We start from the raw sequence: 26,516 nt of genomic DNA on the forward strand, positions 1-26,516 counted from the left end.
ATCAAAATTAGTATATTGCCCTTCATTTGTAGATCTCAGGGCGGTTCACAACATAAAACCACAATGTTGGTTGCTGGAAAGCGTTCTTAAAGTCCAGATTGCATGTCTGACTCCACTCGGGTTTCCCTTGGCTCTGCATCATGAAACCCAGGACAGGATCTCTTTCTCCCAAGGGTCCCAGTGCTTCCACTTTGTGACTCAGTTCCTCCGTCGGTGAGGACCAGGTCCAAGAGGAAGGACCCCCTTGTTATTGGTTTTAATGATTATTTATGGGCGTAGCCCATGAGTTCCTGCCCCCCCCCAACAAGAATCCTGGCTAAGCCCATGTGAGCATTAGCTATATTTTAAAAGAGTGATTTATATATTTTCACTCTATTGGGATTTGAGGGCTTTGTAATCATCATGATTTATACAATCTCAGCTTTTTCAGCAAACCGCCTTGACTCCCAATATGGGGGGAAAGGCGGGGCATAAATAAATAAATATAACGTTAATAATATAGATGTTGATTCTGTGATACGATTTATGGGCGTAGCCCATGAGTTCCTGCCCCCCCCCAACAAGAATCCTGGCTAAGCCCATGTGAGCATTAGCTATATTTTAAAAGAGTGATTTATATATTTTCACTCTATTGGGATTTGAGGGCTTTGTAATCATCATGATTTATACAATCTCAGCTTTTTCAGCAAACCGCCTTGACTCCCAATATGGGGGGAAAGGCGGGGCATAAATAAATGCCCCATTTGCCTTCTATTGTGGGGGAGAGAAGGGTTTTTGCTCTGAACCTTCCTGTTCAGCCAGTGTCCCTAAGGGGCAGGAGTCCGAGCAGTGGGCAGGGAGGTCAGGTATTGATAGAGGCGAGCAAAGAGGGAGAATAATTATATAAAAAAGAACAATGATAACAACAGATGAAAAAGGTGAAAAACAAAAGCGTAAGATAGGCATGTTGAATGAGTAGTGGCACATGCGTTAAAATAGCAAAGACCAAGTAAAGACTATCACTTTTATCAGATCATCATGTACAGTTCCAGCTTTGCCAGGCATGTGATGAGGGTTTCCTTGAAAATGAAATGCTAAATCATATTTTTAAATGTCTGGACGTTCTAGTCCTTTTCAAAATTATGAGGACCTTTCTCCATTTTAGCTATATTCCAGAGTGAGTGCAAGCTTTTGGGTTGTTTTCCCTTGTGTTTTAATTACTTTGTGCTGCCCAGATCCTATATGAGGCCAATTATTTTGACATTGGTATCATCAAAAATATTCTGTAACATTTTGGACAACGAACAATAGCTTCTCCATTAATAGTTATCATTTCTGTCAAAATTGAATTCCAAAAATCTTGCACTAACAGACATTCGCACTATAAGTGATAATACGTACCAAGTTTATTTCAAACCCTCCAAACAATTTCGTTACGCAGAATAAAACATTTTTGACATTTGCAAATAAGTCCTGTACCATCTGTGTAAAAATAAGGCATTTTCCCTGAGAAAACTGGAAACCAGTTTTAAGGGTCTAATCTGATTTTACAAGTATTTTATCATTCCCACACTGATCATGTAGATACGTTAACTAATGATATTTTTAATCAAAGTTGAACACACGTCCAAGTATCACCTAACCTCCAAATTGCAGCCTAGTCTTATTCTGGTATTCCATTTTTCAGTTATGAAAATGGAAGTGTCATAGTGGCAGAAAGGATGTGAGGGGAGACAGTCTTTGTGCTGACCACCTCCATCGCAAGGGAGTTACTGCCAGGAACATCATGTGCAGGTGTATTTTGATGCATTAAATAGAATGAAAGTTTATGAGTCATAGAGGAGGGGAGAGCATATGTACAAATTCAACACTTTGTTCTGTTACTGTTCTGTTAATGTTGTTAATACTGATTTATAGATATGGATGCTGTCGTACTCTATGAATCCTATAATATGATTCTTGGTGTAACTGTGATGTTTAGCTTATTTTTTAGTTGTTTTGTTAATAGTGTTACATAGATGGTAATTGTTTTATTTAAGATTTGTGATTGTTTTACTGATGATTTGTAAAGTATTCTATATGATTTATGCTGTGATGTTCCATTATGTTATTTTATCTTTCGTTTATAAACCGCTTTGGGATTTATTTGAATAAAAAGTGGCATAAAAATAGAATAAGTCAATCAATTTGTAGGACATTATCCTGATCTTCTGACTTTTTGTTATACGTGGGATTTTGTTGTTGTTATGTTCAGCTTGTTTTATTGGCCATGCCTTTCAACTTCCTTGTTTTATTTAGGGTTGCCACATGACCCATCTTCCTGTCTCCCACGGAGGCCGTCCTCTAGAATAGGTGCTCCCCGATGACAGCTGAGGCAGAGCTTACATTTTAGCATGTAAGGGGGATATGAATGGTGCTGATGATCTAATTTAACATTATGAGAGCGCTCCAATTGTAGAACAACCTTTGCCAAAGGTGTCATGGACTTTGAAGATGCTGGAACTTGGGACGAAAGGGAGAAACATGCTAAGAGGGAGGCACGTTTGGTAAACCCTCACCGTGATCAACTCCTGCCCAGAAACCTAGGTCCCCACTGTGGAAGGATGTGTAGATCCAGAATTGGCCTCCATAGTCACTTATGGACCCACTGATCATGTTCATGGAAGACAATCTTACTTAGCTGCGTATGATTGCCAGAGAAGAAGAAACATCATCATCAAAATTAGTATATTGCCCTTCATTTGTAGATCTCAGGGCGGTTCACAACATAAAACCACAATGTTGGTTGCTGGAAAGCGTTCTTAAAGTCCAGATTGCATGTCTGACTCCACTCGGGTTTCCCTTGGCTCTGCATCATGAAACCCAGGACAGGATCTCTTTCTCCCAAGGGTCCCAGTGCTTCCACTTTGTGACTCAGTTCCTCCGTCGGTGAGGACCAGGTCCAAGAGGAAGGACCCCCTTGTTATTGGTTTTAATGATTATTTATGGGCGTAGCCCATGAGTTCCTGCCCCCCCCCCCAACAAGAATCCTGGCTAAGCCCATGTGAGCATTAGCTATATTTTAAAAGAGTGATTTATATATTTTCACTCTATTGGGATTTGAGGGCTTTGTAATCATCATGATTTATACAATCTCAGCTTTTTCAGCAAACCGCCTTGACTCCCAATATGGGGGGAAAGGCGGGGCATAAATAAATAAATATAACGTTAATAATATAGATGTTGATTCTGTGATACGAAGGCTGCCCACAGTCACTGGGACAACCAGTCCTTTGGGACTAGGGTTTTGGAACAGAAATACAGTCGTACCTTGGTTTTCGAATGGAATCCATTCCGGAAGTCCGTTCGACTTCTGAAAACGTTTGCAAACCAAGGTGCAGCTTCCGATTGGCTGCAGGAGCTTCCTGCGCTCAATCAGAAGCTGTGGAAGCCCCTTCGGACATTTGGGTTCCAAAGAGTGTTCGCAAACCGGAACACTCACTTCCGGGGTTGCAGCGTTTGGGAGCCAAAACATTTGAGTCACAAGGCGTTCAACAACCAAGGTACGACTGTATAATAAATAAAAAACCAACTAGGAGCAGATCTTCCCTTTGTATCACACATACACACACACACACACACACACACACACACACATATACACAGTGGTACCTCGGGTTAAGTACTTAATTCGTTCCGGAGTTCCGTTCTTAACCAGAAACTGTTCTTAACCTGAAGCACCACTTTAGCTAATGGGGCCTCCCGCTGCCGCCGCGCCACCACTGCACGATTTCTGTTCTCATCCTGAAGCAAAGTTCTTAACCTGAAGCACTATTTTTGGGTTAGCGGAGTGTGTAACCTGAAGCGTATGTGTCAGAGACTGCCTCTAGGTCCCGGCTCACAAAGGACCAACGCTAGCCGGTAGAACAGAATAAAGTCTTTATTGAAGTATAGTTTCCATTTCCACATCTTAGCGTGCGTCTCTACGTCTATTCCCTAGATCGGCGAAGTCCCATCTGAATCTCCGCCTCCTGTACACCAGTTCAAGACCCTAGCCTTGCTCCACCTTTTGCGTCTCTCCTTTCGCCTCTGGGTCCTACCACCCCCCGGGGTTCCTTCCTTCCTGGATGCCTCGGATGCGGACCCTTCGGATTCCTCCCCCTCCCTTCGGCGGGCTTTAGGACCTGGCTCCCTTTCCGGGCTGCTCATTGCGCCTCCCTCTGGTACATTTGAACTTGGCGCGCGCGCGCTGTCTCCGACCCTCCTCTCTACCGTTTCCTCGCTCTCTGACGCAGGCGTGGCTGCTGCCGGAGAGCTGCCTGTCGCTGGTGCCTGGAACTCCTCCCCCCTGCTGCTCTCTGGTGGAGTAGCTGGTCCGGATTTCCAGCTGCTGCTCTCTGAATCCCCTCTGGTCCCTTCTTCCTGGGGTGCCCCTCTTGGTAACCCCCCAGCTCTGCCCACGGGAGCCCCTTTCTGTGAATCCTCCGATTCGCTGGACAGACTTAGAGATCTCGGACGGCTATCATCGCTAACCTCTCCTTCCGATTCCTCGCCATCCGTTCCCTCTGCTCCTGAACCCCTGACATCCATCCCCCCCTCGAAGCCCCCCCTTCCCCCCTCCCCTCCTTCCGGTGTGGGTTCTGGGTGCTCCGTCGTGGCAGGGGTAAGTGCCGGATACAGTTCTTCCCTCGTGTCGTACATCACATCGGGCAGGTCTGGCTCGTCCTCCGTGCGCTCGTCGACGTCGATCTCCTCTGCTTCCATCTCCCTGCCTTCGTGTTCAAATCCCACGTCCTCCCCCAACACGTCCATGTCCATCTCTCCCCCGTTCCCCTCTGAGGGTGATGCCTGCCAGGGACCCCCCAGCCACTTCCTGCGCCACTGCTCCTCTGGTTGATTATCCCACCAATAGGAGCGGTCTGAGGCAGAACCCGAGGGTGAACCTTCCGGAGAGCGTATGTGTGGTGCCGTCTCCTCGTCCGAGTCGAACCCCTGGAACGTGCTGCCTGAAAGTGTGGGTGTGAAGAGCCAGTCATCGAAATACTCGGCTGGCATGGGCCTGTGTGGGAAAATGGCATGGAACTCTTCCTTGAGAAGAGGCTCGTCCAAGGCATAGCCCGGCACCCAACTGTTGGCGCTGGCCGGGGTATCCTCTCTGGCAAGAAGGTATTCTACTCCCTCTTCCCCCCATCTCGAGTCTAAAATCTCTGTGGCTTCGTTGATGCGCTCCCCTCTTGGCGACCCCCTTTCCCTGGGTCCTTCTCTGGGCGGATCTGGTGCTGTGCCTGGCTCGTGAAATCTATGCGGTGCTTTGTAGGGCGTGAGTACCGATCTATGGAAGACCGGATGCATTCTGGAACCCTCCGGAAGCGCTAACCGGAAGGCCACTGGATTGACCTGTGCCTGGACTTGGTAAGGCCCTAGCTGCTTATGGCCTAGCTTCTTCTTGGCCAACGATCTGGTCGGCACTGCTTGCGCTGCTAACCAAACCCAGTCTCCCACCTGTATGTCTTCCCCTACTCTCCTGTGTCTGTCAGCCTGCAGTTTGTATGCGTGCTTTGCCAGTTCCAACTGCCTCCTAAGCTGTTCGTGGACTTCCTGCAACTCTGACGCTAATTCTTCCGCTGCCTGCGGCTCCCCCTCCCCCACTCTCTCTAAACCTGGGAAGGTTCTGGGATGCCTCCCGTTGTTGGCGAAGAACGGCGTCACCCCCGTCGACACGTGCTTCGTATTGTTGTAAGCGAACTCTGCGAGGGGCAGGTAGTCCACCCACGTGTTAGGCTGCTGATTGGCGTAGCATCTCAGGTACTGCTGCATGATGGCGTTGACCCTCTCCGCTTGTCCGTTGGTCTGCGGGTGTCTCGCCGACGCTAGATTGATCTTGACGTTCAGGATGCCCATCAACTTTTGCCAGAAGTTCGAGATGAACTGCCGCCCCCGGTCGGATAGAATAGATCGTGGCAGACCGTGGACCTTAAACACGTGGTCTATGAACAGTTTGGCGGTCTGTTCTGCCGTGGCCACCTTCGCACACGGAATGAAGTGTGCCATCTTGGTAAACATGTCCACCACCACAAGCACTGCCGTCTTTCCCCTCGAACTGGGCAGATCCGTGACAAAGTCCAGGGCCACCCGTTCCCACGGCTCAGACGGCGTCTGCAACGGTTCCAGCAATCCCGCCGGCGGTTTGTGCACTGACTTGGCCCTTTGGCAGGTGTCGCATCTCGAGACGTAATCCGCTACTTCCCCCCGCATCTTGGGCCACCAAAAGTCTCTGGTCACTAGTTCTACAGTCTTTTCTCTGCCAAAGTGCCCGGCAGTGGGGGCGTCGTGTAGCTGCTGCAGCACCCTTGCGCGGAGGTCATTCCCCGGCACGTAGAGTGCTCCCTTGCGGATGAGCAAACCGTCTCTGATCTGGAACTCGTCGTCCTTCACCGTGCCCTTGTGCACCTCCTCCATCTTGGCTAGCGCGAAGGGGTCCTCCTGCAACGCTCGACGTACGGCGTCCAGATCCACGGTCGCCGAGGCGCAAGCCCACGCTTCCGGTGCGAAAATGTGCTTGGCTGCCGACGGTGCCTCCTCCTCGAGGTATTGCGGCTTTCTGGACAAGGCATCCGCCATGATGTTGTTGTCACCCGGGATGTACTCTATCTTGAAGTCGAAGTCCGCGAAGAACTCTGCCCATCTAATGTGCCTCTGATTCAGGAACCTCGCCGTGCGCCAGTACTCTAGATTCTTGTGGTCCGTGCGGACCTGCACTGTGTGTCTGGCTCCGATAAGGAAGTGCCGCCACGCTTTGAACGCTGCATGGATGGCTAGCAACTCCCTGTCCCAGATGGTGTAATTCTGCTCCGACTTGCTGAGCTTCCTTGAGTAGAAGGCGCACGGCCTCCAGTCCCCCTGCTGGTCTTGTTGCAACAGTACAGCTCCCACGGCTCTGTCTGAGGCGTCCGTCTCCACCCTCATCGGTCTGCTGGGATTCACATGCAGCAGCTGCTCCTCAGAAGCGAAGAGACGCTTGAGTTTCTGAAAGGACTGCTCCGCTTCCTCCGTCCAGATAAACTTCTTCTTCTTGGAGCTGAGCGTGTCGGTGATGGCCGCCGTTTGCATAGCGAACCCCTTGATGAACTTGCGATAAAAGTTGGCAAAGCCGACAAACCGCTGGACTTCCTTCCTATTGCGCGGGCTTTTCCAGTCCAATACTGAGCGAACCTTGGCGCTGTCCATGGCGAGCCCCTTGTCCGACAGTTTATAGCCCAGGAAATCCACCTCCGTCACGTCGAACTGGCACTTCTCCAGCTTGGCGTACAGCCTGTGCTCCTTTAGTCTCCGCAGAACTTCCCTGACATCCCTCTCGTGCGCTTCTCGCGACTCAGAAAATATCAGGATGTCGTCCAGGAAGCATACGCATTTCTTGTAAAGGAGTCCCGCCAACACGTGATGCATAAAGGCTTGAAAACAGTGAGAGCCATTTTGTAATCCGAAGGGCATAACTCTGTATTCGTAGGTGCCCAGTGGTGTGAACATGGCCGTCTTCCACTCGTCGCCCTCCCGCACACGAATCAGGTTGTACGCGCCTCGCAGATCCAACTTGGTGAAAACGCGTCCTTTCCTTACCGTCGCGAGCAGGTCGTCTATTTTGGGCATGGGGAAGGACGAGGGCTTGGTTTTCGAGTTCAAAATTCGAAAGTCAACTACAAGCCTCTTCTGGGGCGTGTCTCGCTTCTTCACAAAGAATACTGGGCTGCCCCCTACAGCTTTCGACTCCCGAATGAACCCGCGCTTCAAATTGTGGTCTATGAACTCCCTAAGTTCCTGCAGTTCGTCCTCAGACATGGAATACAGTTTCCCTGTTGGCAGCGTTGCCCCCGGCAGGAGATCAATCTTGCAGTCATAGGGTCTGTGGGGGGGCAGTTTGTCCGCCTCCTTCTCGCAGAAGACCTCCAAAAACTCCTTGTACTTGTTGGGCACCGCTTGCACCATGCCTAGGTGTAGCTGCGGTGCATCCTCTCGCCCCTCTCCTTCCTGGCAGGTCTGGATGCAGTGCGCTGCGCAGTAGGAAGAGCAGAAGGTCAATTGCCGCTGGTACCACGCTAATGCCGGGCTGTGCCTATCCAGCCAACTCATGCCCAACACTATGGGCGTGTCCGACAATTGGGTGACGTTGAAGCTGATGACTTCTCGGTGATTCCCAATTTGCATCACCATAGGTGGTGTCTGCTGCACCACCTGCCCCCCTAGCAGTTCCCTGCCATCCACTGTGACCACGTTCAGGGGCAGTGTGGCTGGCAGTAGCGCTATGTTGTGTTGTTGAAGGAATTCCAGTGCGATAAAGTCCGCATTACTGCCAGAGTCAATCGTAATCGGCACTTCTAAAGAGAGACCGCTGGGCAGCTGGAGCGCTGCGGTGAGCTGCACCACTGGTTTGGGCGGGAGGGGATCCGTGGGCTTCAAAATCTCTGGGGACTTCTTCACTGACTCGCCTGGCTGGCCCCCAGTGCTTCCGTTTCCCTGCCGTGGTTCACTTTGCTGAGTTGCTCCCATTACTGTCATTGAAGCTGCAGTGTGCTTGTGGAGCCTCTGGGGACACTCTTTCGCCATGTGCTTCGAACTGTCACAGATGTAACACTTCCTGTTCCCTCTAGGCTGCTTTGTTTTGACTGCTCCCGGTGTTAAGGCTCTGGTGGCTGATTGAGCTCTAGCACCGCCGATCTCCATTGGCTCCTCCCCCCCTGCTTGCGGAGGCGTTGATTGCGCACGCGCGACATCCCTGGGCAAGAGGGAGGGCACTCTGGCTGGTGTGCCTCCCCAACGCCCTTCTCCTCTGTCCCAAGGGCGGTCCTCCAGCCTCACCCCCACTGCAAGCGATCTGTCCACCACTTCCTGGGTGCTTTTGGGTCTCTCCCCCCGCGCAATCTCATCCTTGATTTGGGGGTTCAATCCTTCCCAATAAAGATCTCTAACGGGGGGGGAATCCTTGTCCCACCCCAAGGCATTGACCAATGCAAAAAAGCGGGAGTGATACTGCCTCACGCTGGCTTTCCCTTGTCTCAGCTCAAATATGTCCTTACGGGCAATGTCAATGTCCATTTTCGATAGAAAGCAAGAATCCATCGCTTTAATGAATGCAGCTGAACTCTGGAGCGCTGGGTCCATATCTCTCCACAGATTGCGCAGACATGCTTTCGCGTCTCCATGCAAATGAGACAAGATAAACCCCACTTTTTCTTGCTCATCTCTAAACTCTTTCTCCAGCAGTTTCAGCGCAAACTGCACGTCTGCTCGGAAATTGGGGTACTGCTGCAAATTCCCATCAAAGTGAGATACAATGCTGCCTCCAGTCCTTCCCAACCCGATTCCCTCGGATCTGGAACCCGTTTGTGCCTGCTTAGTAAGCACTTCCAACCTGGCTTGGAAATCTCGGCATGCAGCAGCCGCTTCATCCTCTCTTTTCCTGGAGGCGATTATCTCTGCGCTGAGCTGCGTTACCGCTTCTCGCAGGGAAGCAATTTGCTCTTCAGTAGACATGTCGCTTGACTTTTGTGAGCTCCAAAGGCACCAGTCCTCTTTCCTCCCTGCTTCGCTCCCCACACGCCGCTTGAGTCAAAGAGAACTGATGAAAACTTCTGAGGAGATGGGACTTACTGTCAGAGACTGCCTCTAGGTCCCGGCTCACAAAGGACCAACGCTAGCCGGTAGAACAGAATAAAGTCTTTATTGAAGTATAGTTTCCATTTCCACATCTTAGCGTGCGTCTCTACGTCTATTCCCTAGATCGGCGAAGTCCCATCTGAATCTCCGCCTCCTGTACACCAGTTCAAGACCCTAGCCTTGCTCCACCTTTTGCGTCTCTCCTTTCGCCTCTGGGTCCTACCACCCCCCGGGGTTCCTTCCTTCCTGGATGCCTCGGATGCGGACCCTTCGGATTCCTCCCCCTCCCTTCGGCGGGCTTTAGGACCTGGCTCCCTTTCCGGGCTGCTCATTGCGCCTCCCTCTGGTACATTTGAACTTGGCGCGCGCGCGCTGTCTCCGACCCTCCTCTCTACCGTTTCCTCGCTCTCTGACGCAGGCGTGGCTGCTGCCGGAGAGCTGCCTGTCGCTGGTGCCTGGAACTCCTCCCCCCTGCTGCTCTCTGGTGGAGTAGCTGGTCCGGATTTCCAGCTGCTGCTCTCTGAATCCCCTCTGGTCCCTTCTTCCTGGGGTGCCCCTCTTGGTAACCCCCCAGCTCTGCCCACGGGAGCCCCTTTCTGTGAATCCTCCGATTCGCTGGACAGACTTAGAGATCTCGGACGGCTATCATCGCTAACCTCTCCTTCCGATTCCTCGCCATCCGTTCCCTCTGCTCCTGAACCCCTGACAGTATGTAACCCAAGGTACCACTGTATCTCAAATGTTCTTGTTTACTATTTTTACTTATTCCCAGGCGGGGTTTCTACTTCCCCATTTTAATTGTTCAGTCTTTCCCCATCACCTCTGTTTTTTTACATCCTACCCATAAGATCTGACATTCATGGAAACATCTTGAGCTGCTTGGATTCTCTTAGAAATAAATGCTGCTTAAAAAAAATGTATAATAAACCTCAGGACTTAGTGAAGAAGGTAATCGCAACAGGGCAGAAGGTGCATCGATTTTCGAGACTGTTTCCATTTTTGTGTGTTGATGGGTCCCTGGTTCACTGTAGGTCTCGTCATCTTTATCCTCGCACAACAGCTTTCATTTTTTGTGATTCCGAAATGTCCAGACCAGGGATTGGTGCTTGTGGGATATATTGGTGCTACGTGAGGTTCCCCCAAATCATCCCCTCTATTAGTATTTCCCCCACCGAGCATACATTCTGGAAACCTGAAGTCCACTGTGCACCTATGTGCAGGTATTTGTTTATCCCATAATCTAATAAAGTCCAACCTCACCCAGCACACAAATGTGTGGGGGGGTTTGAAATTCAGCCTTTAGATAAATCAGATTTGCACAGAAGAGCAGGCAAAAAAAAATAGGAAAATATGTGTGTTGTTCTATGCTGGGCAGATTTGGAGTTACTCATATAAAAGGCTGCTGCTTCCTTCCCTTTCGTTTCCCAGTTTCTATAGCTGCAGATAAAACCTTATAAATGTTTGGAATGTGGAAAGAGGTTCATTCTGCTTTACGTAACATTATCTATCTATCTATCGATACATGAGAAGCACTCAGAGCACACAGGACATAAAACAGACACCAACAAATGTTGTAACAGACAAATATTACCATTTAGCACTACCTGGTAAATGGGATCTGAACCACAAATATAGGAACTATACAAATTATCCATCTGTGATCTACCAGTGATCTAATGTATCAACCCCAAAATCTACGCATTTTGTCCACAAAAGTGTTGCCTCTTTTTAAAATCTAGGTTACCTCTTAAAGGTAACTTGGCATGAACATATGGATCAATTTGTAACTGACAAGACAATATAGATAACTGAAATTGGCACAGAATCGTTCTTTTTTCTTTTTTCCATACCTAGACTCATCCAAAAAGGGGTGTTAAGTACGACACCTCTGTGTTTAGTGTGCTGGGATACTCGGGGAGAAAGAACCAATTGTTTGTGTGTTCTGGCTTTGTGTGTTCTGGCAAATATGCCTCACTGGTACAGACTGATGTCTTGAAAAATTGAATACTCCTTCCAGTATAGGCGACAACATTTTTTTTAAGTGTTAAAGAATGTGGAGAAGTACCCCAAATAAAAGTCTGAAATAATGCATTGATCCTTTTAAAATATGCTTGGGGGACGTTTGGAAACGAACATGCCACCGTGGGTTCCTATTTAATAAATATCGTGTGCCGGATTCAGCTAAGTAGTTGCACTAGGAGGATCCAGCACAAGTCCTGCTAGTACAAAGGGCTTTCCCCTTTCATTCCCACCCCTCAAAAAAAAAATGGCTCTGGGGAGATCAGGGGAAACACCAGAACAGTGTGCAAGGGAAGGGAGGGTGTTATTTCACATGGGAAGCAGAAATGTTGTGTTTCAGAACACAACACTGAATTCCATCCATTATTTGGGGTGGGGGGTATTTGGGGAGGGATGGTGCCTCTGGTGGGGGACATGTCTCGCTCCTTATGGGGTAGTTTGTCCACCTTTGGTTCCCAAACTTCACCCAGCTCTCACCTGTGGCTCCTACAAGGTGTCAGCATGCGACAGCAGCCACACTTGGGGAAATGGCTTCACCTGGCCAGCTAAACCAGGTGAGAGGAGCCGATGGGTCTCAAACCCTCAGTGAGTTAGGGGCTTCCCCTGCATGTGAAGACAGGCTCTGGAAGATGGAGCGATGAGACCAAGAGGGGAGCCAACAGCCAAGGTTTCTGCACATGTTGCAGAGGGAAGCGAGAGGCAGGTGGGGCTTGTCCATCTGGGGAGACTACCGAGGAGAAGGAAAACTCTGATCCTAAACCTCCACTGCCTTGTGGGATACCTTCAGGAGAAGAAAAGGTATCGGGAGCAAACCCTACATGAGTCTAGAGTGGAGTCCCAAAGATGGTTGGATGGCGCCTTGTACTCCTTTGGGCAACGTCTTACTCTCCTTTCCTTTGGACCCCATCAGCGAGGCCAAGAGGGGGGTCTTGTCATCTGGGCAGCTCAGGACCTCCAGACACACTGCCCAGGCTAGTGCAGCCGTTTGACTTCACCACAGAGATGCACTCCACTGTCTCTTGAGCCAGCTCATGTTTTTCTATTCCACTACCAGAATTAACTAACTGAGCAAATCTAGGATGCTTGTGTTATGACTTGGGCACAGTCACTTTTTCCTTGAAGCTTACTTAATTGTCACAGAATTTTCTGCATTTCCTTTCCATCGAACCTCAATATTTTGATTTTTCTTTGTACGCCCACATGTGTATACAGGCAACTCCTCATTTGATACGATATGATAATCTTTACTGTCATTGTCCCATACAGAACAATAAAATTGAAAAAAAAATCTACATAAGACATTCAAAACCAACAAGCCTGATATCCCAACCTGGTTAGCCCCCTAAAAACACTGATACACCATTTTTAAAATACAATACACTCCCATAGAGACTCCTTACACTGCATTTAAAACCAAAATCGCATTTGGATAGAAACTGTTTCTCAGGCATCTAGTCCTAGTCTTTATAACCCTGTACCTTCTTCCAGAAGACAGAAGCTGAAAGAGATCATCTCCAGGGTGTATACTATCCTGCGCTATCTCTATAGCTTTCTTAAAGCACCTGGAAGCATAGATTTGATCCAAGGTGGGAAGAGTGCATTCAATTATTCTCTCCGCAGGCTTTACAACCCTGGACAGCATTGTTTTTTCCCTGACCGTGCAGCTCCCAAACCACACACACAGACATGTTCAAAGCAGGTGTATACAATTTTTGGCCCTGGAAGTGTGTGCAACGGGGTGTGGCAGGCTTACCTGTGCACCGTTGACATGCACAATGACCTGGAATGAAACCCCCACAAAAATTGAGGGGGGTGCACAAATTGGGGGAGTGCCTCCTGACTGAGATAAAACCATGTAGCTGATGATGTGAACTTTAGGCCATAAAAGCTTATGCCTCAATAAATTGGTTTCAGTCTTTCAGGTGCCAGAAAAATCTTGCCCCTCATGGCTACCCTAATTCTTTAAACTAACAAATGCACATTAATACAGACATTTATACCAGATACAGCTAACCATCTTCACTGATCCACTGATACGAGGTAAGGCTGCCACTCGCACCAAAACTTTTCTCACATTCCACACGTTTACGTCGCTTTGCCCCTGTGTGGGTTCTCTGATGTGTATTGAGATTCCCTCGACGACTGAAGCTTTTCCCGCATTCCGTGCATTCGAAAGGTTTCTCCCCTGTGTGGGTTGTCTGATGTCTGTGAAGGCTTCCGCCCGTGCTGAAACTTTTCCCGCACTCCGCACATTTGTAGGGCTTCTCGCCCGTATGGGTTCTTTCATGTTTCGTCAGGTGTGTCCTCTGGCTGAAATTCTTCCTACACTCAGCACATTGAAAGGGCTTCTCCCCTGTGTGAGTCGTTTGGTGTCTGTTAAGGCTTCCGCTCGTGCTGAAGGTTTTCCTGCACTCCGCGCATTTATAGGGCTTCTCTCCCGTGTGAGTTCTTTGATGTAAAGTAAGCTGCTGGCTCTCAATGAAGCTCCTTCCACACTCCATGCACTTATAGGGCTTCTCTCCTGTGTGGGTTCTCTGATGGGAAAGAAGGCTCCCACTACGACTGAAGCTTTTCCCACACGCCATGCATTTGTAAGGTTTTGCCCCGGTGTGAGTTTTCTGATGTGACGTAAGATTATAGCTTTGGCGGAAGCTTTTCCCGCACTCCAGGCACTTATATGGCTTCCCCCCTGTGTGAGTTATTTCATGCGCAGTCAGATTTTTGCCGTCATTGAAGCTTTTCCCACACACAACACACTCGTATGGTTTCTCCCCTGGGTGAATTCTCTGCAGAGAATTAAGGCTTCCACTACTGATGAACCTCTTTCTACACGCCATACATTTATAAGGTTTCTCCTCTGTGTGGGTTTCGGGATGTGTGTTAAAGGGGCTGCCGGAAGCAAAACACTTCCCGCAGCCCACGCATGCGTACATTTTATCCCTTGTGTGGATTCTCTGATGCGCATGAAGGCTTCCGCTGTGGATGAAGTTCTTTCCACATTCCAGGCACTTATACGGTTTTTCGCCCGTGTGAGTCCTTCTGTGTGTATGAAGACTTCCGCTGTTGCTGAAGCTCTTTCCGCAGTATGTACACTTGTATGGTTTCTCCCCTGTATGAATTCTTTCATGGGTAGTAAGGCTTCCGCTATCGCTGAAGGCTTTTCCGCACTGTGTGCATTTATAGGGTTTCTCCCCAGTGTGAGTTCTCTGATGAACGGTAAGATGGTGACTGTGACCAAAGCTCTTTCCACATTCCAGGCACTCATATGGTTTCTCCCCTGTGTGGGTTCTACAATGCCTGTTCAAGTTTGATTTATCTTTGAATGTTTTCCCACACTCCGGGCATTTTTCTTTTTTATTTCCTTTCTGATTTTCCTGTGGCATTAGGAGTTTGTGGACACTGGCACCTTGAGAAGCAGAGAATGTCTTCCTCCCTGCCTTTGGTTGGTTTCCCATGTGCTTTTCCCATCCCCTTTGAACGCCAAGCTCCTTCCCCACTGAATGCTTGGCTGTTTCTGACAACCCCTCAGGTGGCTCTGCAGAATTCTCATTGTCCTTCTGTCTGAGGCCTGCGTGCAGAAAAGAAAAACTTCATGATAGAAGTTCAAGGCAGAAATCTCATCAGGGGACTGAGTCAAATTAGCCATTTCTCTAAGGACAACAGCTCCAAAATTCTCCCCATTCTTCTCAGCGCACGCTACTGAAATCTAGCTTACAGCAGGCACTCAGCTGTATTCCTCTCAGCTCTAAAGATTGCTGACTGCAACATTTTGCATGATTATTTCCAAAAGCTTTATTCCAAAGTTCACTACAATGCCCAAGCCCTGGTGCTTACCAGGTGCACTATTCGAAAGCAAAATAATAATAACAAAAGAATAAAACCAGTTTATTTATTGGTAAAAATATTTTATAGAATCATGGAGGGGATCCCAAGGGTCATCTAGCCCAACCCCTGCAATGCATTAATACTGTTCATAGCCATCCCTCCCAGGGCTCGAACCACTAGCCTTCTGGTTAACAGCCAGATGCACTGACTATGTTCCATGCTGGGACCCCTCCATTGTGGTGGCAAATACTCAGAACAGGAGTTCCCCCTCTCCAACCTCAATCAGCCAAAGAGATCTTTACCCACAGAGTCCAGATTCCCACAACTCTCCATCGTGGCTTCCTTGTACAAAGCTCTGTGGCCTGGATCCGGGAGATTTTACTCCCCCTTGGCGAAATACGCAGTCACCTTCTTCTCTGCTGAAAGAAAGGAGGATTCTTCATTTGAAGGTAGTTTCCCCCACGTGTACCACTGCTCCCTCTTTGAACACTGTATTTTAATACTTTGTTGGAAGGCGCCCAGGGTGGCTGGGGAGACCCAGCCAGATGGGTGGGGTATAAATAATAAATTATTATTATATTATTATTATTTGAACAGTGGCCAATGAATAAGCTAGACAGACACATAAGTCAAGTAGGGGGAAACTCACAAAGCTGCTGAGAGAGTACTGTACTGTATTGTATTGTATTTTTACCAATTGTGTGGAGGCTTATGAAAAATGCAGCACTGGGATTCTTACAACCAGATTCAACTAAATAGTTGTGCTGGCAAGAGCCAGTGCTGTCAGTCCTGTTACTGTAAAGGTACCCCTGACCATTAGGTCCAGTCACGGACGGCTCTGGGGTTGTGCGCTCATCTTGCTCTATAGGCCGAGGGAGCCGGCGTTTGTCCGCAGACAGCTTCCGGGTCATGTGGCCAGCATGACTAAGCCGCGTCTGGCAAACCAGAGCAGCGCACGGAAACGCCGTTTACCTTCCCGCTGGAGCGGCACCTATTTATCTACTTGCACTTTGACATGCTTTCAAACTGCTAGGCGGGCAGAAGCTGGGACAGAGCAACGGGAGCTCACTCTGTTGCGGGGATTCGAACTGCCTACCTTCTGATCGGCAAGCCCTCGGCTCTGTGGTTTAGACCACAGCGCCACCCGCGTCCCTTGTTACTGCAAAAGTGCTTTCTTTTTATATATGTATATAATTTTTATTAAATTTTCTGTTTTACAATTTAGAATACTCATTTAAACAACCTTAAAATATCTATGACTTTCTTTCTTCTCTTTCCATGGTTCATTTTGCATATCAAAAATCCTGCATATTTTAGGTAAACTAAACCATACAGTATTCCATTATTACATCCATCAAAGCTTATTTACACTGTTGAATTTATCTTAATGCTGCCAACGTTTTCAAGTGTACACAATTCCCCCCCATATATTCAACAAACATTTCCAGTCTTCTCAGTGCAACAGTGCTTTCCCCCTCCTCCCACCTCAGTGCCCCCCCCAAATCAGATGGGGGGCAGTAGAACCACTGCCGGCAGCACTGTTAATGGGGGGAGGCAAGAGAGGGTTGTTTCATTTTTAACTGTTTTTGTTTAACAAACTTTTTATAAAAGAATTGAAATTGTCTACTGAACATTTTACAAATAAATTGTAAACAGATAAGAACATTGGCAGGATTACTGTAATAACCTTCAGTTTCATAAGGGTATATATTTAAAGAAGATGAATAAATGAGCAAATTAAGTTAATTTGGATATGCAGAAGATATTAAAAATAAATTTAAGGAACTGCAGAAAGGGGGGGAAGGAAGTAAAGCTGTGAAATGTCAAAATGATTGTAAAGTCAGTGAAATGTATAAACCTGAAAAGTATTTAAAAATATATATGAAATTGACAGCAGCTATTAGAGGACATTCAAAGCAAAGTTTGATAAAGAACTGGGAATGTGTGAAGGAATATACAATGAAACATTGTTCCGGTACAGAAATCATGATATGTACATGACAAAGTTTGTAAGGGGGAAAGGAATAAAATAAAATAAAATAAAAATATCTACAAAACAAAACACAACGACACAACAATAAAGATAAGAGTGTAAAATAAGGTCAAGCATCATTGGAAGGAAGTAATATTTTAGTTTAAAATTTGTTATAAGTATAAGTCAAGGAGGTGGGTGGGAAAGGGGGGGAATGTTTGGTCTGGTCTGTGATTATTTTTAAATATTTCTGTATGTCTATTTCTTTCTTTTTTTTACTTTTTGTTTCTTCTGAATTTTTTGTATTGTTTTGGTTTTTGGAAAATTAATTTTAAAAAATTAAAAAATGAAATGGTCAAGGCTGATCCTGCAGATGGGAATAACATCTTGCAGCGCCAAATGTGAACAGAAAGAGGAATATTCTGTCAGTTCCTGAACCCCTCCCACATCGTGACCCAGAAGGAAGGCCCCCAGCTGCCTCCTCCATCTCTCCCCACGAGTCCCTTCCCTTACCTGAGGCGTCTGCTGGATTTTGCACGCCAGCCCAAAGAAGAGACGATCTAGGTGGGGCCTCCGATGGCATCGCAGTGGCTGTGGGGGAGACAGAGGAAGCATGAATCCTATGCCAGTTTCCCTGCCAGGTGTGGCTGGACTACAGCTCCCACCGCCTTTCACCATTTGTGATAATGGGTGGGGCTGATGGGAGTTGTAGTCCAGCCACAATCTGGAGAGCACCAATTTGGTGAAGGCAAGGGAGCACTCCCAGCTACAACGGAAAGCAAGCCACAGGCATAAAAGCTAAGCAGGTATTCTCCTGCTCTGGAGGGCAGGATCTGTACCAATGGATTTAAGTTACACGAAAGGAGATTCCGACTCAACATCAGGAAGAACTTTCTGACAGCAAGAGCTGTTCGGCAGTGGAACAGTCTCCCTTAGGAGCTGGTGGACTCTCCTTCCTTGGAGGTTTTTAAGCAGAGGTTGGATGGCCATCTGCCATGGATGCTTTAGCTAAGATTCCTGCATTGCAGGGGGATGGACTAGAAAGATGCCCCCTGAGGTTGCCTTCCAACTCTACCAACTCTACCTGGTCTGCCCCGCAGAGGACCTTAAGGTCCATGAATAATCATAGTTTAGAGGTCCCGGGCCCTAAGGAAGTCAGATTATCCTCCACCAGGGCCAGGGCCTTCTCAGTGATGGCTCCAACCTGGTGGAATGCTCTGTTCCATGAGACCAGGGCCCTGCAGGATTTAACTTCCTTCCGCAGGGCCTGTAAGACAGAGCTATTTTGCCTGGCTTTCAATCTGAACTTAGCCTGATCTTTTATTCCCCTTCCTTCCCTCCCCCTTTTTATGAAGATTACCCGCTCTGGGATCCCACAGCTAATCCTCCCCTGGTCTCCTCGCTGGCTCAAATAGGACTAATTTAGCCAGCTAGCCCTGATGATCATCTAATGTTTATTAGATGGATTTTCCACCTAAATTGATTTTTGAATTCTGAATTTATTGTTATTCACGTTTTATACTGTATTTTATGCTGTTTTTTTGTTGCATCGATTGAGTCTTTTAAATTTGTTGTTAGCCGCCCTGAGCCGAGTTTTCTGAATTGGGAAGGGCGGGGTATGAATAAAAATATATTATTTATTATTATTATTATTACTTCCAACCATCAAAGGAAGAGAGACCCCTGAACACGCTTGTTGTTGTTTAGTCATTTAGTCATATCCAACTCTTTGTGACCCTATGGACCAGAGCACGCCAGGCACTGAACCGGGAAGGGCGGGGTATAAATAAAATGTATTATTATTATTATTATTATTATTATTATTATTATTACCATTCTATGATTCTAGGTGCAAAGCGCACCAGATCCGAACTCTCTTTGGTAGCGGGTCTGAGCCACCCTATCCCTGGGAGAGGGAAAGCAAGTATTTCATCAAGTTTCCGGCAGGGATTCTTGCATCGCAGCGGGGTTGGACTAGATGCCCTTCGGGGGTCCCTTCCAACTCTACAATGGCATGATTCTGCAATCCTCCCATCTTCTGGCCCGGGGTTAGTGGAGGGAGATCTGAATGCGAAGGGAGGGCAGGAAGACAATGCAATGCAAAGCGGGCTTGGAGGGCAGACCCCCTTTGCAGCTGGAGGAGCTCGGAGTCTTTTTGGGGGGGAGAGTCTTTTTCACCTCCCTCTCTCCCCCCACCTCGCAAGCAGGGCTGATTCCCAGACACCCTCTTCTTTTCCCCAACCCACACATTCCCCATGCGAATGAATGATGGGATGGCGGGGCTGTTGCTTCAAAGGAGATCGTGCAATGGAAACGTGGCAGATATTTGGATTCCCTTTCGGATTGCACAGATCACGACCCCCTCCCGCCACCTGCGAGTCTAAGAGAGGAGTTAGACTTCCCCATTCTCTCCCAAAAGGGAAATTCTCCCCGTTCCCTCCTGCCCCTCCCAATCCATCCCTCCAGTGTCGCCCAGTCCTCCCAAGTTATTCATTTTTTTGGGGGGGGGTCTTGTCTTTTTCTGCATAAACACACCCCTCCCTTCCTCCCTCCTTCCTTCCTTCTCTCCCTCCTGAATCTCACCTGGCCTGTCTTCCTTTCCCTGGGATGCGAAGGGAGGCGAAGGCACCATTGTCTTGCAATTCCACCCTCACTCCCACACATGGGGAAAACTCCCTGCCTCTCTAGGAACCACAGCTCAGTTCCTAGGTTCTTTGGAGGACTGAGTTGGCAGGAGCTGCCTTCAAGCCCCCCTCCCCAAGAAATCACAGCTGCTTCAATTATTCTTTCTCTGTGTGTCTCTTTTTCTCTCACACACACACGCAGAGCAGACCCTCCAAGTGTCCCTGTTTTCCAGGGACAGCCCCAGATTTTCAGGTTTCTTAGGGTGTCCCTATTTTTATCGGAGAAGTGTTGGAGGGTATGGCGTTATACCACCTGCAAGCCAAGGAGATAAATAATTGGAAGACATCTGAAAGCAGCCCTGTAGGGGGAAGTGCTTTTTTTAAGGTTTAATGTTGTCTTGAGGGGATGGAGTGGTTTGATACTGAATCCAATGATTTCTAGGGACATTGGACTTCCCCTCCTTGGAGGCCTTAAAGCACAGACCAGAGAGCTGTAGAATCGTAGAACCGTTGTTATAAGAATGTTAAGGTTATACACACACACACACACACACACACACACACACACACACAGTGGTACCTCTGGATGCGAACAGAATCCGTTCCGGAGCCCCGTTCACATCCTGAAGTGAACACAACCCACGTCTGCGCGTGCACGGGTCGCAATTCGACGCTTCCGCGCATGCGCGTGACATCATTTTTCAGCGTCTGCGCATGCGTGAGTGGCAAAACCCGGAAGTAATGCGCTCAACCCGAAGCTACTTCAACCCGAGGTATGACTGTATATGATAAATGTTCATAACTGTATATATAAACCACATGTCTGAAACCCCACAGAAAAAGTCCTGAAACCATTTTGTGCCTCCCAAACTGACCTCAAATATTTCTCTGCAAGGTCGAAGGAAAATGGAAAAACATCCCCATTGTCTCTGTCCTCACAAATCCTGCCTTAAGGGTATGTCTGTGTATGAACAGGGTGAGCCTGTGACCTGGCTCAGGAACTAAGTATTTATCATTACAAAAGACTAGCCAGGCCCCCACAGGTAATCCAGTTAAGTGACCATTAACAGGTAACCTGCCAGGCAGGAGATAATCAAGGCACTCAGATTTCTGTTGTAGACCGCCTTTTCTCTGATGTAGGTATGATGTATCTGGGGGGTGGTCTTGGGCTACACCCCTTCTTTGATGTAGGTATGATGTTTCTGGGGGTGGTCTTGGACTCTAGGGCAGGCAATTTAAAATGTCTATATAAGGGCAGGCACACTTAGGTTCTGGGTCCTCCTGCTTGTGAGGGGAGGACCCTGTTGCAACAACTTTAATAAAGATCAGGCTTACTAGCTGCTTTGCTTCTCAATATTCTCTGGTTGGCCTCTGTTATTTTCTCCTACCAATAGGGAACCCACGTAAGGACTCTATACAGGCTCTTGGATACCCCATAAGGGAAAAAGAGCAGATTTTGTTTACACCGTCAAGTTGGAAAGGGACCTGCAGGGGTCATCTAGTCCAACCCCCTGCAATGCAGGAATCTCAACTGAAGCATCCGTGACAGATGGCCACCCAACCTCTCCTTAAAAATCTCCTAGGAAGGAGAGTCCACCACTTCCTGAGGGAGACCGTTCGAAGAGCTCTTACTGTCAGAAAGTTTTTTCTGATGTTTAGTCGTAATCTTATTTCTTGTAGCTTGAAGCCATGGGTTCGAGTCCTACCCTCCGGAGTGGGAGAGAACAAGCGTGCTTTGTATGTCCTGCATCGAGCAGGGGGCTGGAAGAGATGCCTTCTGGGAGACCTTCAACACTGTGGCTCCGAATTGTAGCTGAAAATCTTCCCAGAGCTTCAGAAGAGAACTTTTAGAAGACATATGAAGGCAGCCCTGTATCGGGAAGCTTTTAATGTTTGACATTTTATGGTGTTTTTATATGTAAGCTGCCCAGAGTGGCTAGGGAAACCTAGCCAGATGGGTGGGGAATAATAATAATAATAAGTGCTGGACTTTCGTCTCCTGGCTTCAGCAAATGTCTCTTTCTCCCCCTTCCTTATTATTTTACCAGCTGGCTTGAGATGAAGCTTCTTATCTGAGTTTGCTTTCGTGTCACATCTGCCTTTGAGCTCTCCCCACCCAGCACCAATCTGATCTTATGCTGCAGTTTTAAAAACAGCCACCACAACCCTGTGTTTGGGTTGGAGCTCAGACAGCCCTGTGCTGCAGCTTTTTTTTTTTTAGAAAGCGGTTTAACTACTCCAAATGTTGTAAGAATTTATTTTCTGTAAAACTGACTAGCTATTTGGGGTGTCCCTTGTGGCTGGAAGCAGGCCCTGCAATGCTGCCAGCAATTAAACAAAGTTATTGGCTGCTGGTTCAGAAAGCAGATGGCCGGCCTTTTCGGGGATTTCCTTTCCGAGGATAACGCTCTCTGCCTTTTCTGGGAAATCAGGTGAGAGCGAAGAAGTTGCCCTTTCCCTTTTGGACAGCAGAGGGCATTGCTGCACCATCAAAAGCCTCTTTTGCAAAGAGGCGGCAAGGCTGTTGAATGTTGACAGCGAATAAAATCCATGCAAAGCAATCAGGACTGGCCCAAGGCATTTTGGTACTTGAGCTGAACCACAAAATTGTGCCTCCTTAAAGATGCTACCGTGTTTGAGAGTCTCTCTTCCTTTGACAGCTGGAAGTAGGAACCCCGTTGCAGCAAAAGACCAAATAAATGAACAGATTCAGCAGCTTTGCTTTTACTTAACCCTCCCATTTTTTGCGCTGAGCATACATAACTCTTCTGTCTGTGGGAGACAAATGTCTTCAGCCTTAACTGGACTCCTTCCTTGCCTCTCTAATGTCACCTGCAGAGAAGAAACCAAACTTTAAGTGTGGTTTATATGCAGCTTATTTATTGCGCTATAATCAAAGCAGTCATATAAATGGGCTCTTCAGTTGTGGGACTAAGGTCAGCCAGAAAGGCCCCCCCAATGCAAGAAGGCTGGTGTGACACATTTTGAAATGAATCAAGGGACACGTATTGTCATTGGGGAAAAAGACATGGGGGCTGTTCGGATCATTAAATCCCGAGCCTGGTATTGCCCAAGTGTGTCACTGGATTGCGGCTGATTGGTTGTATAAGCAAAATAAGCGAGTCACACGGAATACATCCAAGTGAATGATTTATTTGTGCTTAGTTTCCTTGCGCAAAGACACACCCGGGGCAACTTGGCAGCAGGAAACAGTGCAACGTGACGAGGAGCAACTCGCTCGGGTTCAGCTTCGTTCTTTCATGCTTGTGCATTATCTGCAAAGAAACAAGGAGAGATCAAGTCCTGGTTTTAGAAGAGGAAGCTGGTTTTAGGAGAGGAAGTCCCCACGGAACTTCTTCAGGACCCACAAATCCATGGGAACAAACTTTTTCTCAGAATAAAGGAGGGGACTGGGGAAATGAAAATGGGCACAGATGGAGTCCTTGCTATTGTTTTCCTGGGTAGTAAAGGTAGAAGGTAAAGGACCCCTGGATGGCTAAGTCCAGTCAAAGGAGACAATGGGGTTGTGGCATTCATCATCATTTTCAGGCCAAGGGAGCCGGCTTTTGCCCACAGACAGCTTTCCGGGTCACGTGGCCAGCAGGACTAAACCACTTCTGGCACAGCAGAACACTGTGATGGAAGCCAGAGTGCACAAAAATGTTGTTTACCTTCCCACCACAGTGGTACCTATTTATCTACTTGCACCGGCATGCTTTCGAACTGCTAGGTTGGCAGGAGCAGGGACAGAGCAACGAGAGCGGGGATTCGAACCACTGACCTTCTGATCCCACGTCCCTCTAAAAGGTAAAAGACCCCTGGACAGTTAAAGAAAAAAAGGGATGTTGTGGTGACATAAACTCATAAGAGCTTGCTGGGTCAGGACAATGGCCCATCAAGTCCAGGTTCCTGTTCTCCAAGTGGCCAACCAGGTGTCTCTTCTGGGAAACCAGCGAGCAGGAACTGAGCACAAGAGCATTCTCCCCTCCTGTGGTTTTTCAGGAACTGGTGTTCACTCTGTCACCAGGGTCTCTTGCCCTCTAGCTTACATAAACTATACCAAATTTTAGCTGGTTTTAATTTGCTGGTTTTAATTTTCTCACCTGCAGCAACAGCCTAACTTTGATAACCTAGGAAGCAAAGCTGGGTGGTGTTTTAGAATAATAATAATAATAATAATAATAATAATAATAATAATAATAATAATATTACCCGTCCCTCCCCAGCCAACGCCGGGCTTAGGGCGGCTAACAAGCAATAATAAAAACAAGTTGAATGAATACAACTTAAAAACAAGATTAAAATACAACATTAAAATATTGAAACATTAAAATATTAAAATGCAGCCTCATCACAGGAGGAGAAAGGAAAAAGAAAGAGGGGGAGGGAATCAAATTGGCTCCAAGCCAAAGGCCAGGTGGAACAACTCTGTCTTACAGGCCCTGCGGAAAGAAATCAGATCCTGCAGGGCCCTGGTCTCATGAGGCAGAGCGTTCCACCAGGCCGGAGCCAGTGTTGAGAAGGCCCTGGCTCTGGTTGAAGCTAATCTAACTTCCTTAGGGCCCAGGACCACTAGGGTGTTGCTGTTTATGGACCTTGAGGCTCTCCGTGGGACATACCAGGAGAAGAAGGTGAAGCCCTGTCCTTCTCACCCAGTGTCAGCTCTGGCATGTGTAAACGAGACCAAGTCTTTTCCCCGGCACGACACACATGCACCAACCACTGTGTTGTCAGTTGCCCCTTGCGTCTAGGGTTGCAGAGTCCGGGGCTCAGGCCTAAAAGTGCCACTGTTAACTTTGGTGTCGAGAGGCACGATGAAAACGTATGCAGAAGTCACTTTTGCCAGGCCTGTCCTATCCCTAAAAAACCCCACTGACAGGATCTTTGTGATAGACTGGGCTGATGAAAACATGGGTGCTTGGCTTACTGGGTTTATTGATGACCCTTTCAACGATACAGGCAATAGTGATCACCACAAAGGCAGCGCACGCATATGGAACAACAGCTACCGGTACTGTGACGCTGAGGCCCTTTACTGCAGCACCTGCAAGGAGAAAGCGCAGGTCACTCAGCAGTGCAACTAATTATACCCCTGACCCATCAGGCCCATTAACAAGCTGAAGGTATGGCGACTGAGGGGCATGCGAAATAACTCCCCTGAAGCTGATGGCATCCAGCAGGTTTCTGTGGTCTCAAAAAGCAGACGGTACTTTCAGAGACAGGGATACTGCTAGGTGTTTGTCCTCGCATACAAAGCCCTAAACGGTTTAGAAACCAAGTACTAAAAGCAGAAGGGATGTGGGTGGTGCTGTGGTCTAAACCACAGAGCCTAGGGCTTGCCAATCAGAAGGTCGGCGGTTCGAATCCCCGCGACAGGTGAGCTCCCGTTGCTCGGTCCCTGCTCCTGCCAACCTAGCAGTTCGAAAGCACGTCAAAGTGCAAGTAGATAAATAGGTACTATTCCAGCGGGAAGGTAAACGGCGTTTCCGTGCGCTGCTCTGGTTCACCAGAAGTGGCTCAGTCATGCTGGCCACATGACCCGAAAGCTGTCTGCAAACGCTGGCTCCCTTGGCCAGTAAAGCGAAATGAGCGCTGCAACCCTAGTTGTCCGCAACTGGACTTAATACTTAAAGGTTAGGGGTCCCTTTACCTTTTACTAAAAGCAGGCTTCCCCACACCTTGGGGTTTTCTCTGGGGTGGTAGGACTGGAACTCATAGCTTCGAGTTACAAGAAAGGAGATTCCAGCTAGCCATACGGAAAAGCTTTCTGACAGTAATAGCTGTTTGACAGCAGAATGGTCTCCCTTGGGGAGGTTGTGGTATTTAAGAGAGATCGGGAGGCTATCTGTCATGGATGATTTAGTTGAGATTCCTTTCCTTCCCATTGGATCCTTTGCTTTTGCTAATGGTTTTTACCCCAACGGAAATTCCCTGCAAGTGGATTAGTCTTTTCACCTCTATTCACTCCTAGTCATTATGAGGCTTTGGGCTTCCTAAACTCTTATGCTCCTCAAGACTGTCACCTCTCAAGGAAATGAGTCTATTTGTGGATTCCCTAGGATTACAACCGTAAGTCACAACCCAGGAAGTGTATATAACTTAATTAGTTCTTACACCTGCTTAGGCATTGGGTGCCCTTTTAAATGTGTTGGGCGGGGGGAGTTATTGGATTGTCTTTGTTCTTTTTATTGGGTGTTTTGTGGTGTTTTTTTAATATATTGTGAACCGCCCTGAGATCTACTGGTATAGGGTAGTATACAAATTTAAATAAATAATACAATACCCATTTCGTTTCCCCTGACACACAGGTTTTAATTAAACACATCAAACCCATTACAATAGAAATGTTTTGAAGATAACAAAATAAAACAGAAGCTGCCTGAATTGTCCATGCAGCATCTTCTGAGAGACTCACCTAAAACGTGAGCGGAAGCTACTGCGATTTTCATTTTGTCACTCATTTTGTC

The 26,516-nt window shown here is 47.7% G+C and overlaps 2 protein-coding genes across 13 annotated transcripts in view; one reads left to right on the forward strand and one right to left on the reverse strand.

The window, feature by feature from the left end:
• The window catches only part of LOC310756634 (uncharacterized protein), an 820,367-nt gene that overhangs the window by 202,101 nt on the left and 591,750 nt on the right, over positions 1-26,516 (forward strand). The gene's annotated exons all lie outside the window — the stretch shown is intronic.
• LOC310756784 (uncharacterized protein) lies at positions 12,852-20,178 on the reverse strand. Of its 10 annotated transcripts, none has more exons than XM_083601525.1 (4): positions 20,009-20,086; positions 17,939-18,016; positions 15,756-15,872; positions 12,852-15,196 (listed from the first exon to the last, which is right to left on the reverse strand). In XM_083601525.1, exons 3-4 carry the CDS (start codon positions 15,784-15,786, stop codon positions 13,638-13,640), a joined length of 1,590 nt encoding a protein of 529 aa, XP_083457651.1. In that variant the 5' UTR covers positions 15,787-15,872; positions 17,939-18,016; positions 20,009-20,086; the 3' UTR covers positions 12,852-13,637. The 10 variants fall into 10 exon arrangements, with proteins under 10 accessions (XP_083457651.1, XP_083457646.1, XP_083457654.1 ...); XM_083601520.1 differs by having other exon boundaries at positions 15,760-15,872; positions 20,009-20,085; XM_083601528.1 differs by having other exon boundaries at positions 15,760-15,869; positions 20,009-20,067.

Source organism: Podarcis filfolensis (assembly GCF_964270895.1).
Source record: "Podarcis filfolensis genome assembly, chromosome: 2".
Classification (NCBI taxonomy): Eukaryota; Metazoa; Chordata; class Lepidosauria; order Squamata; family Lacertidae; genus Podarcis; species Podarcis filfolensis.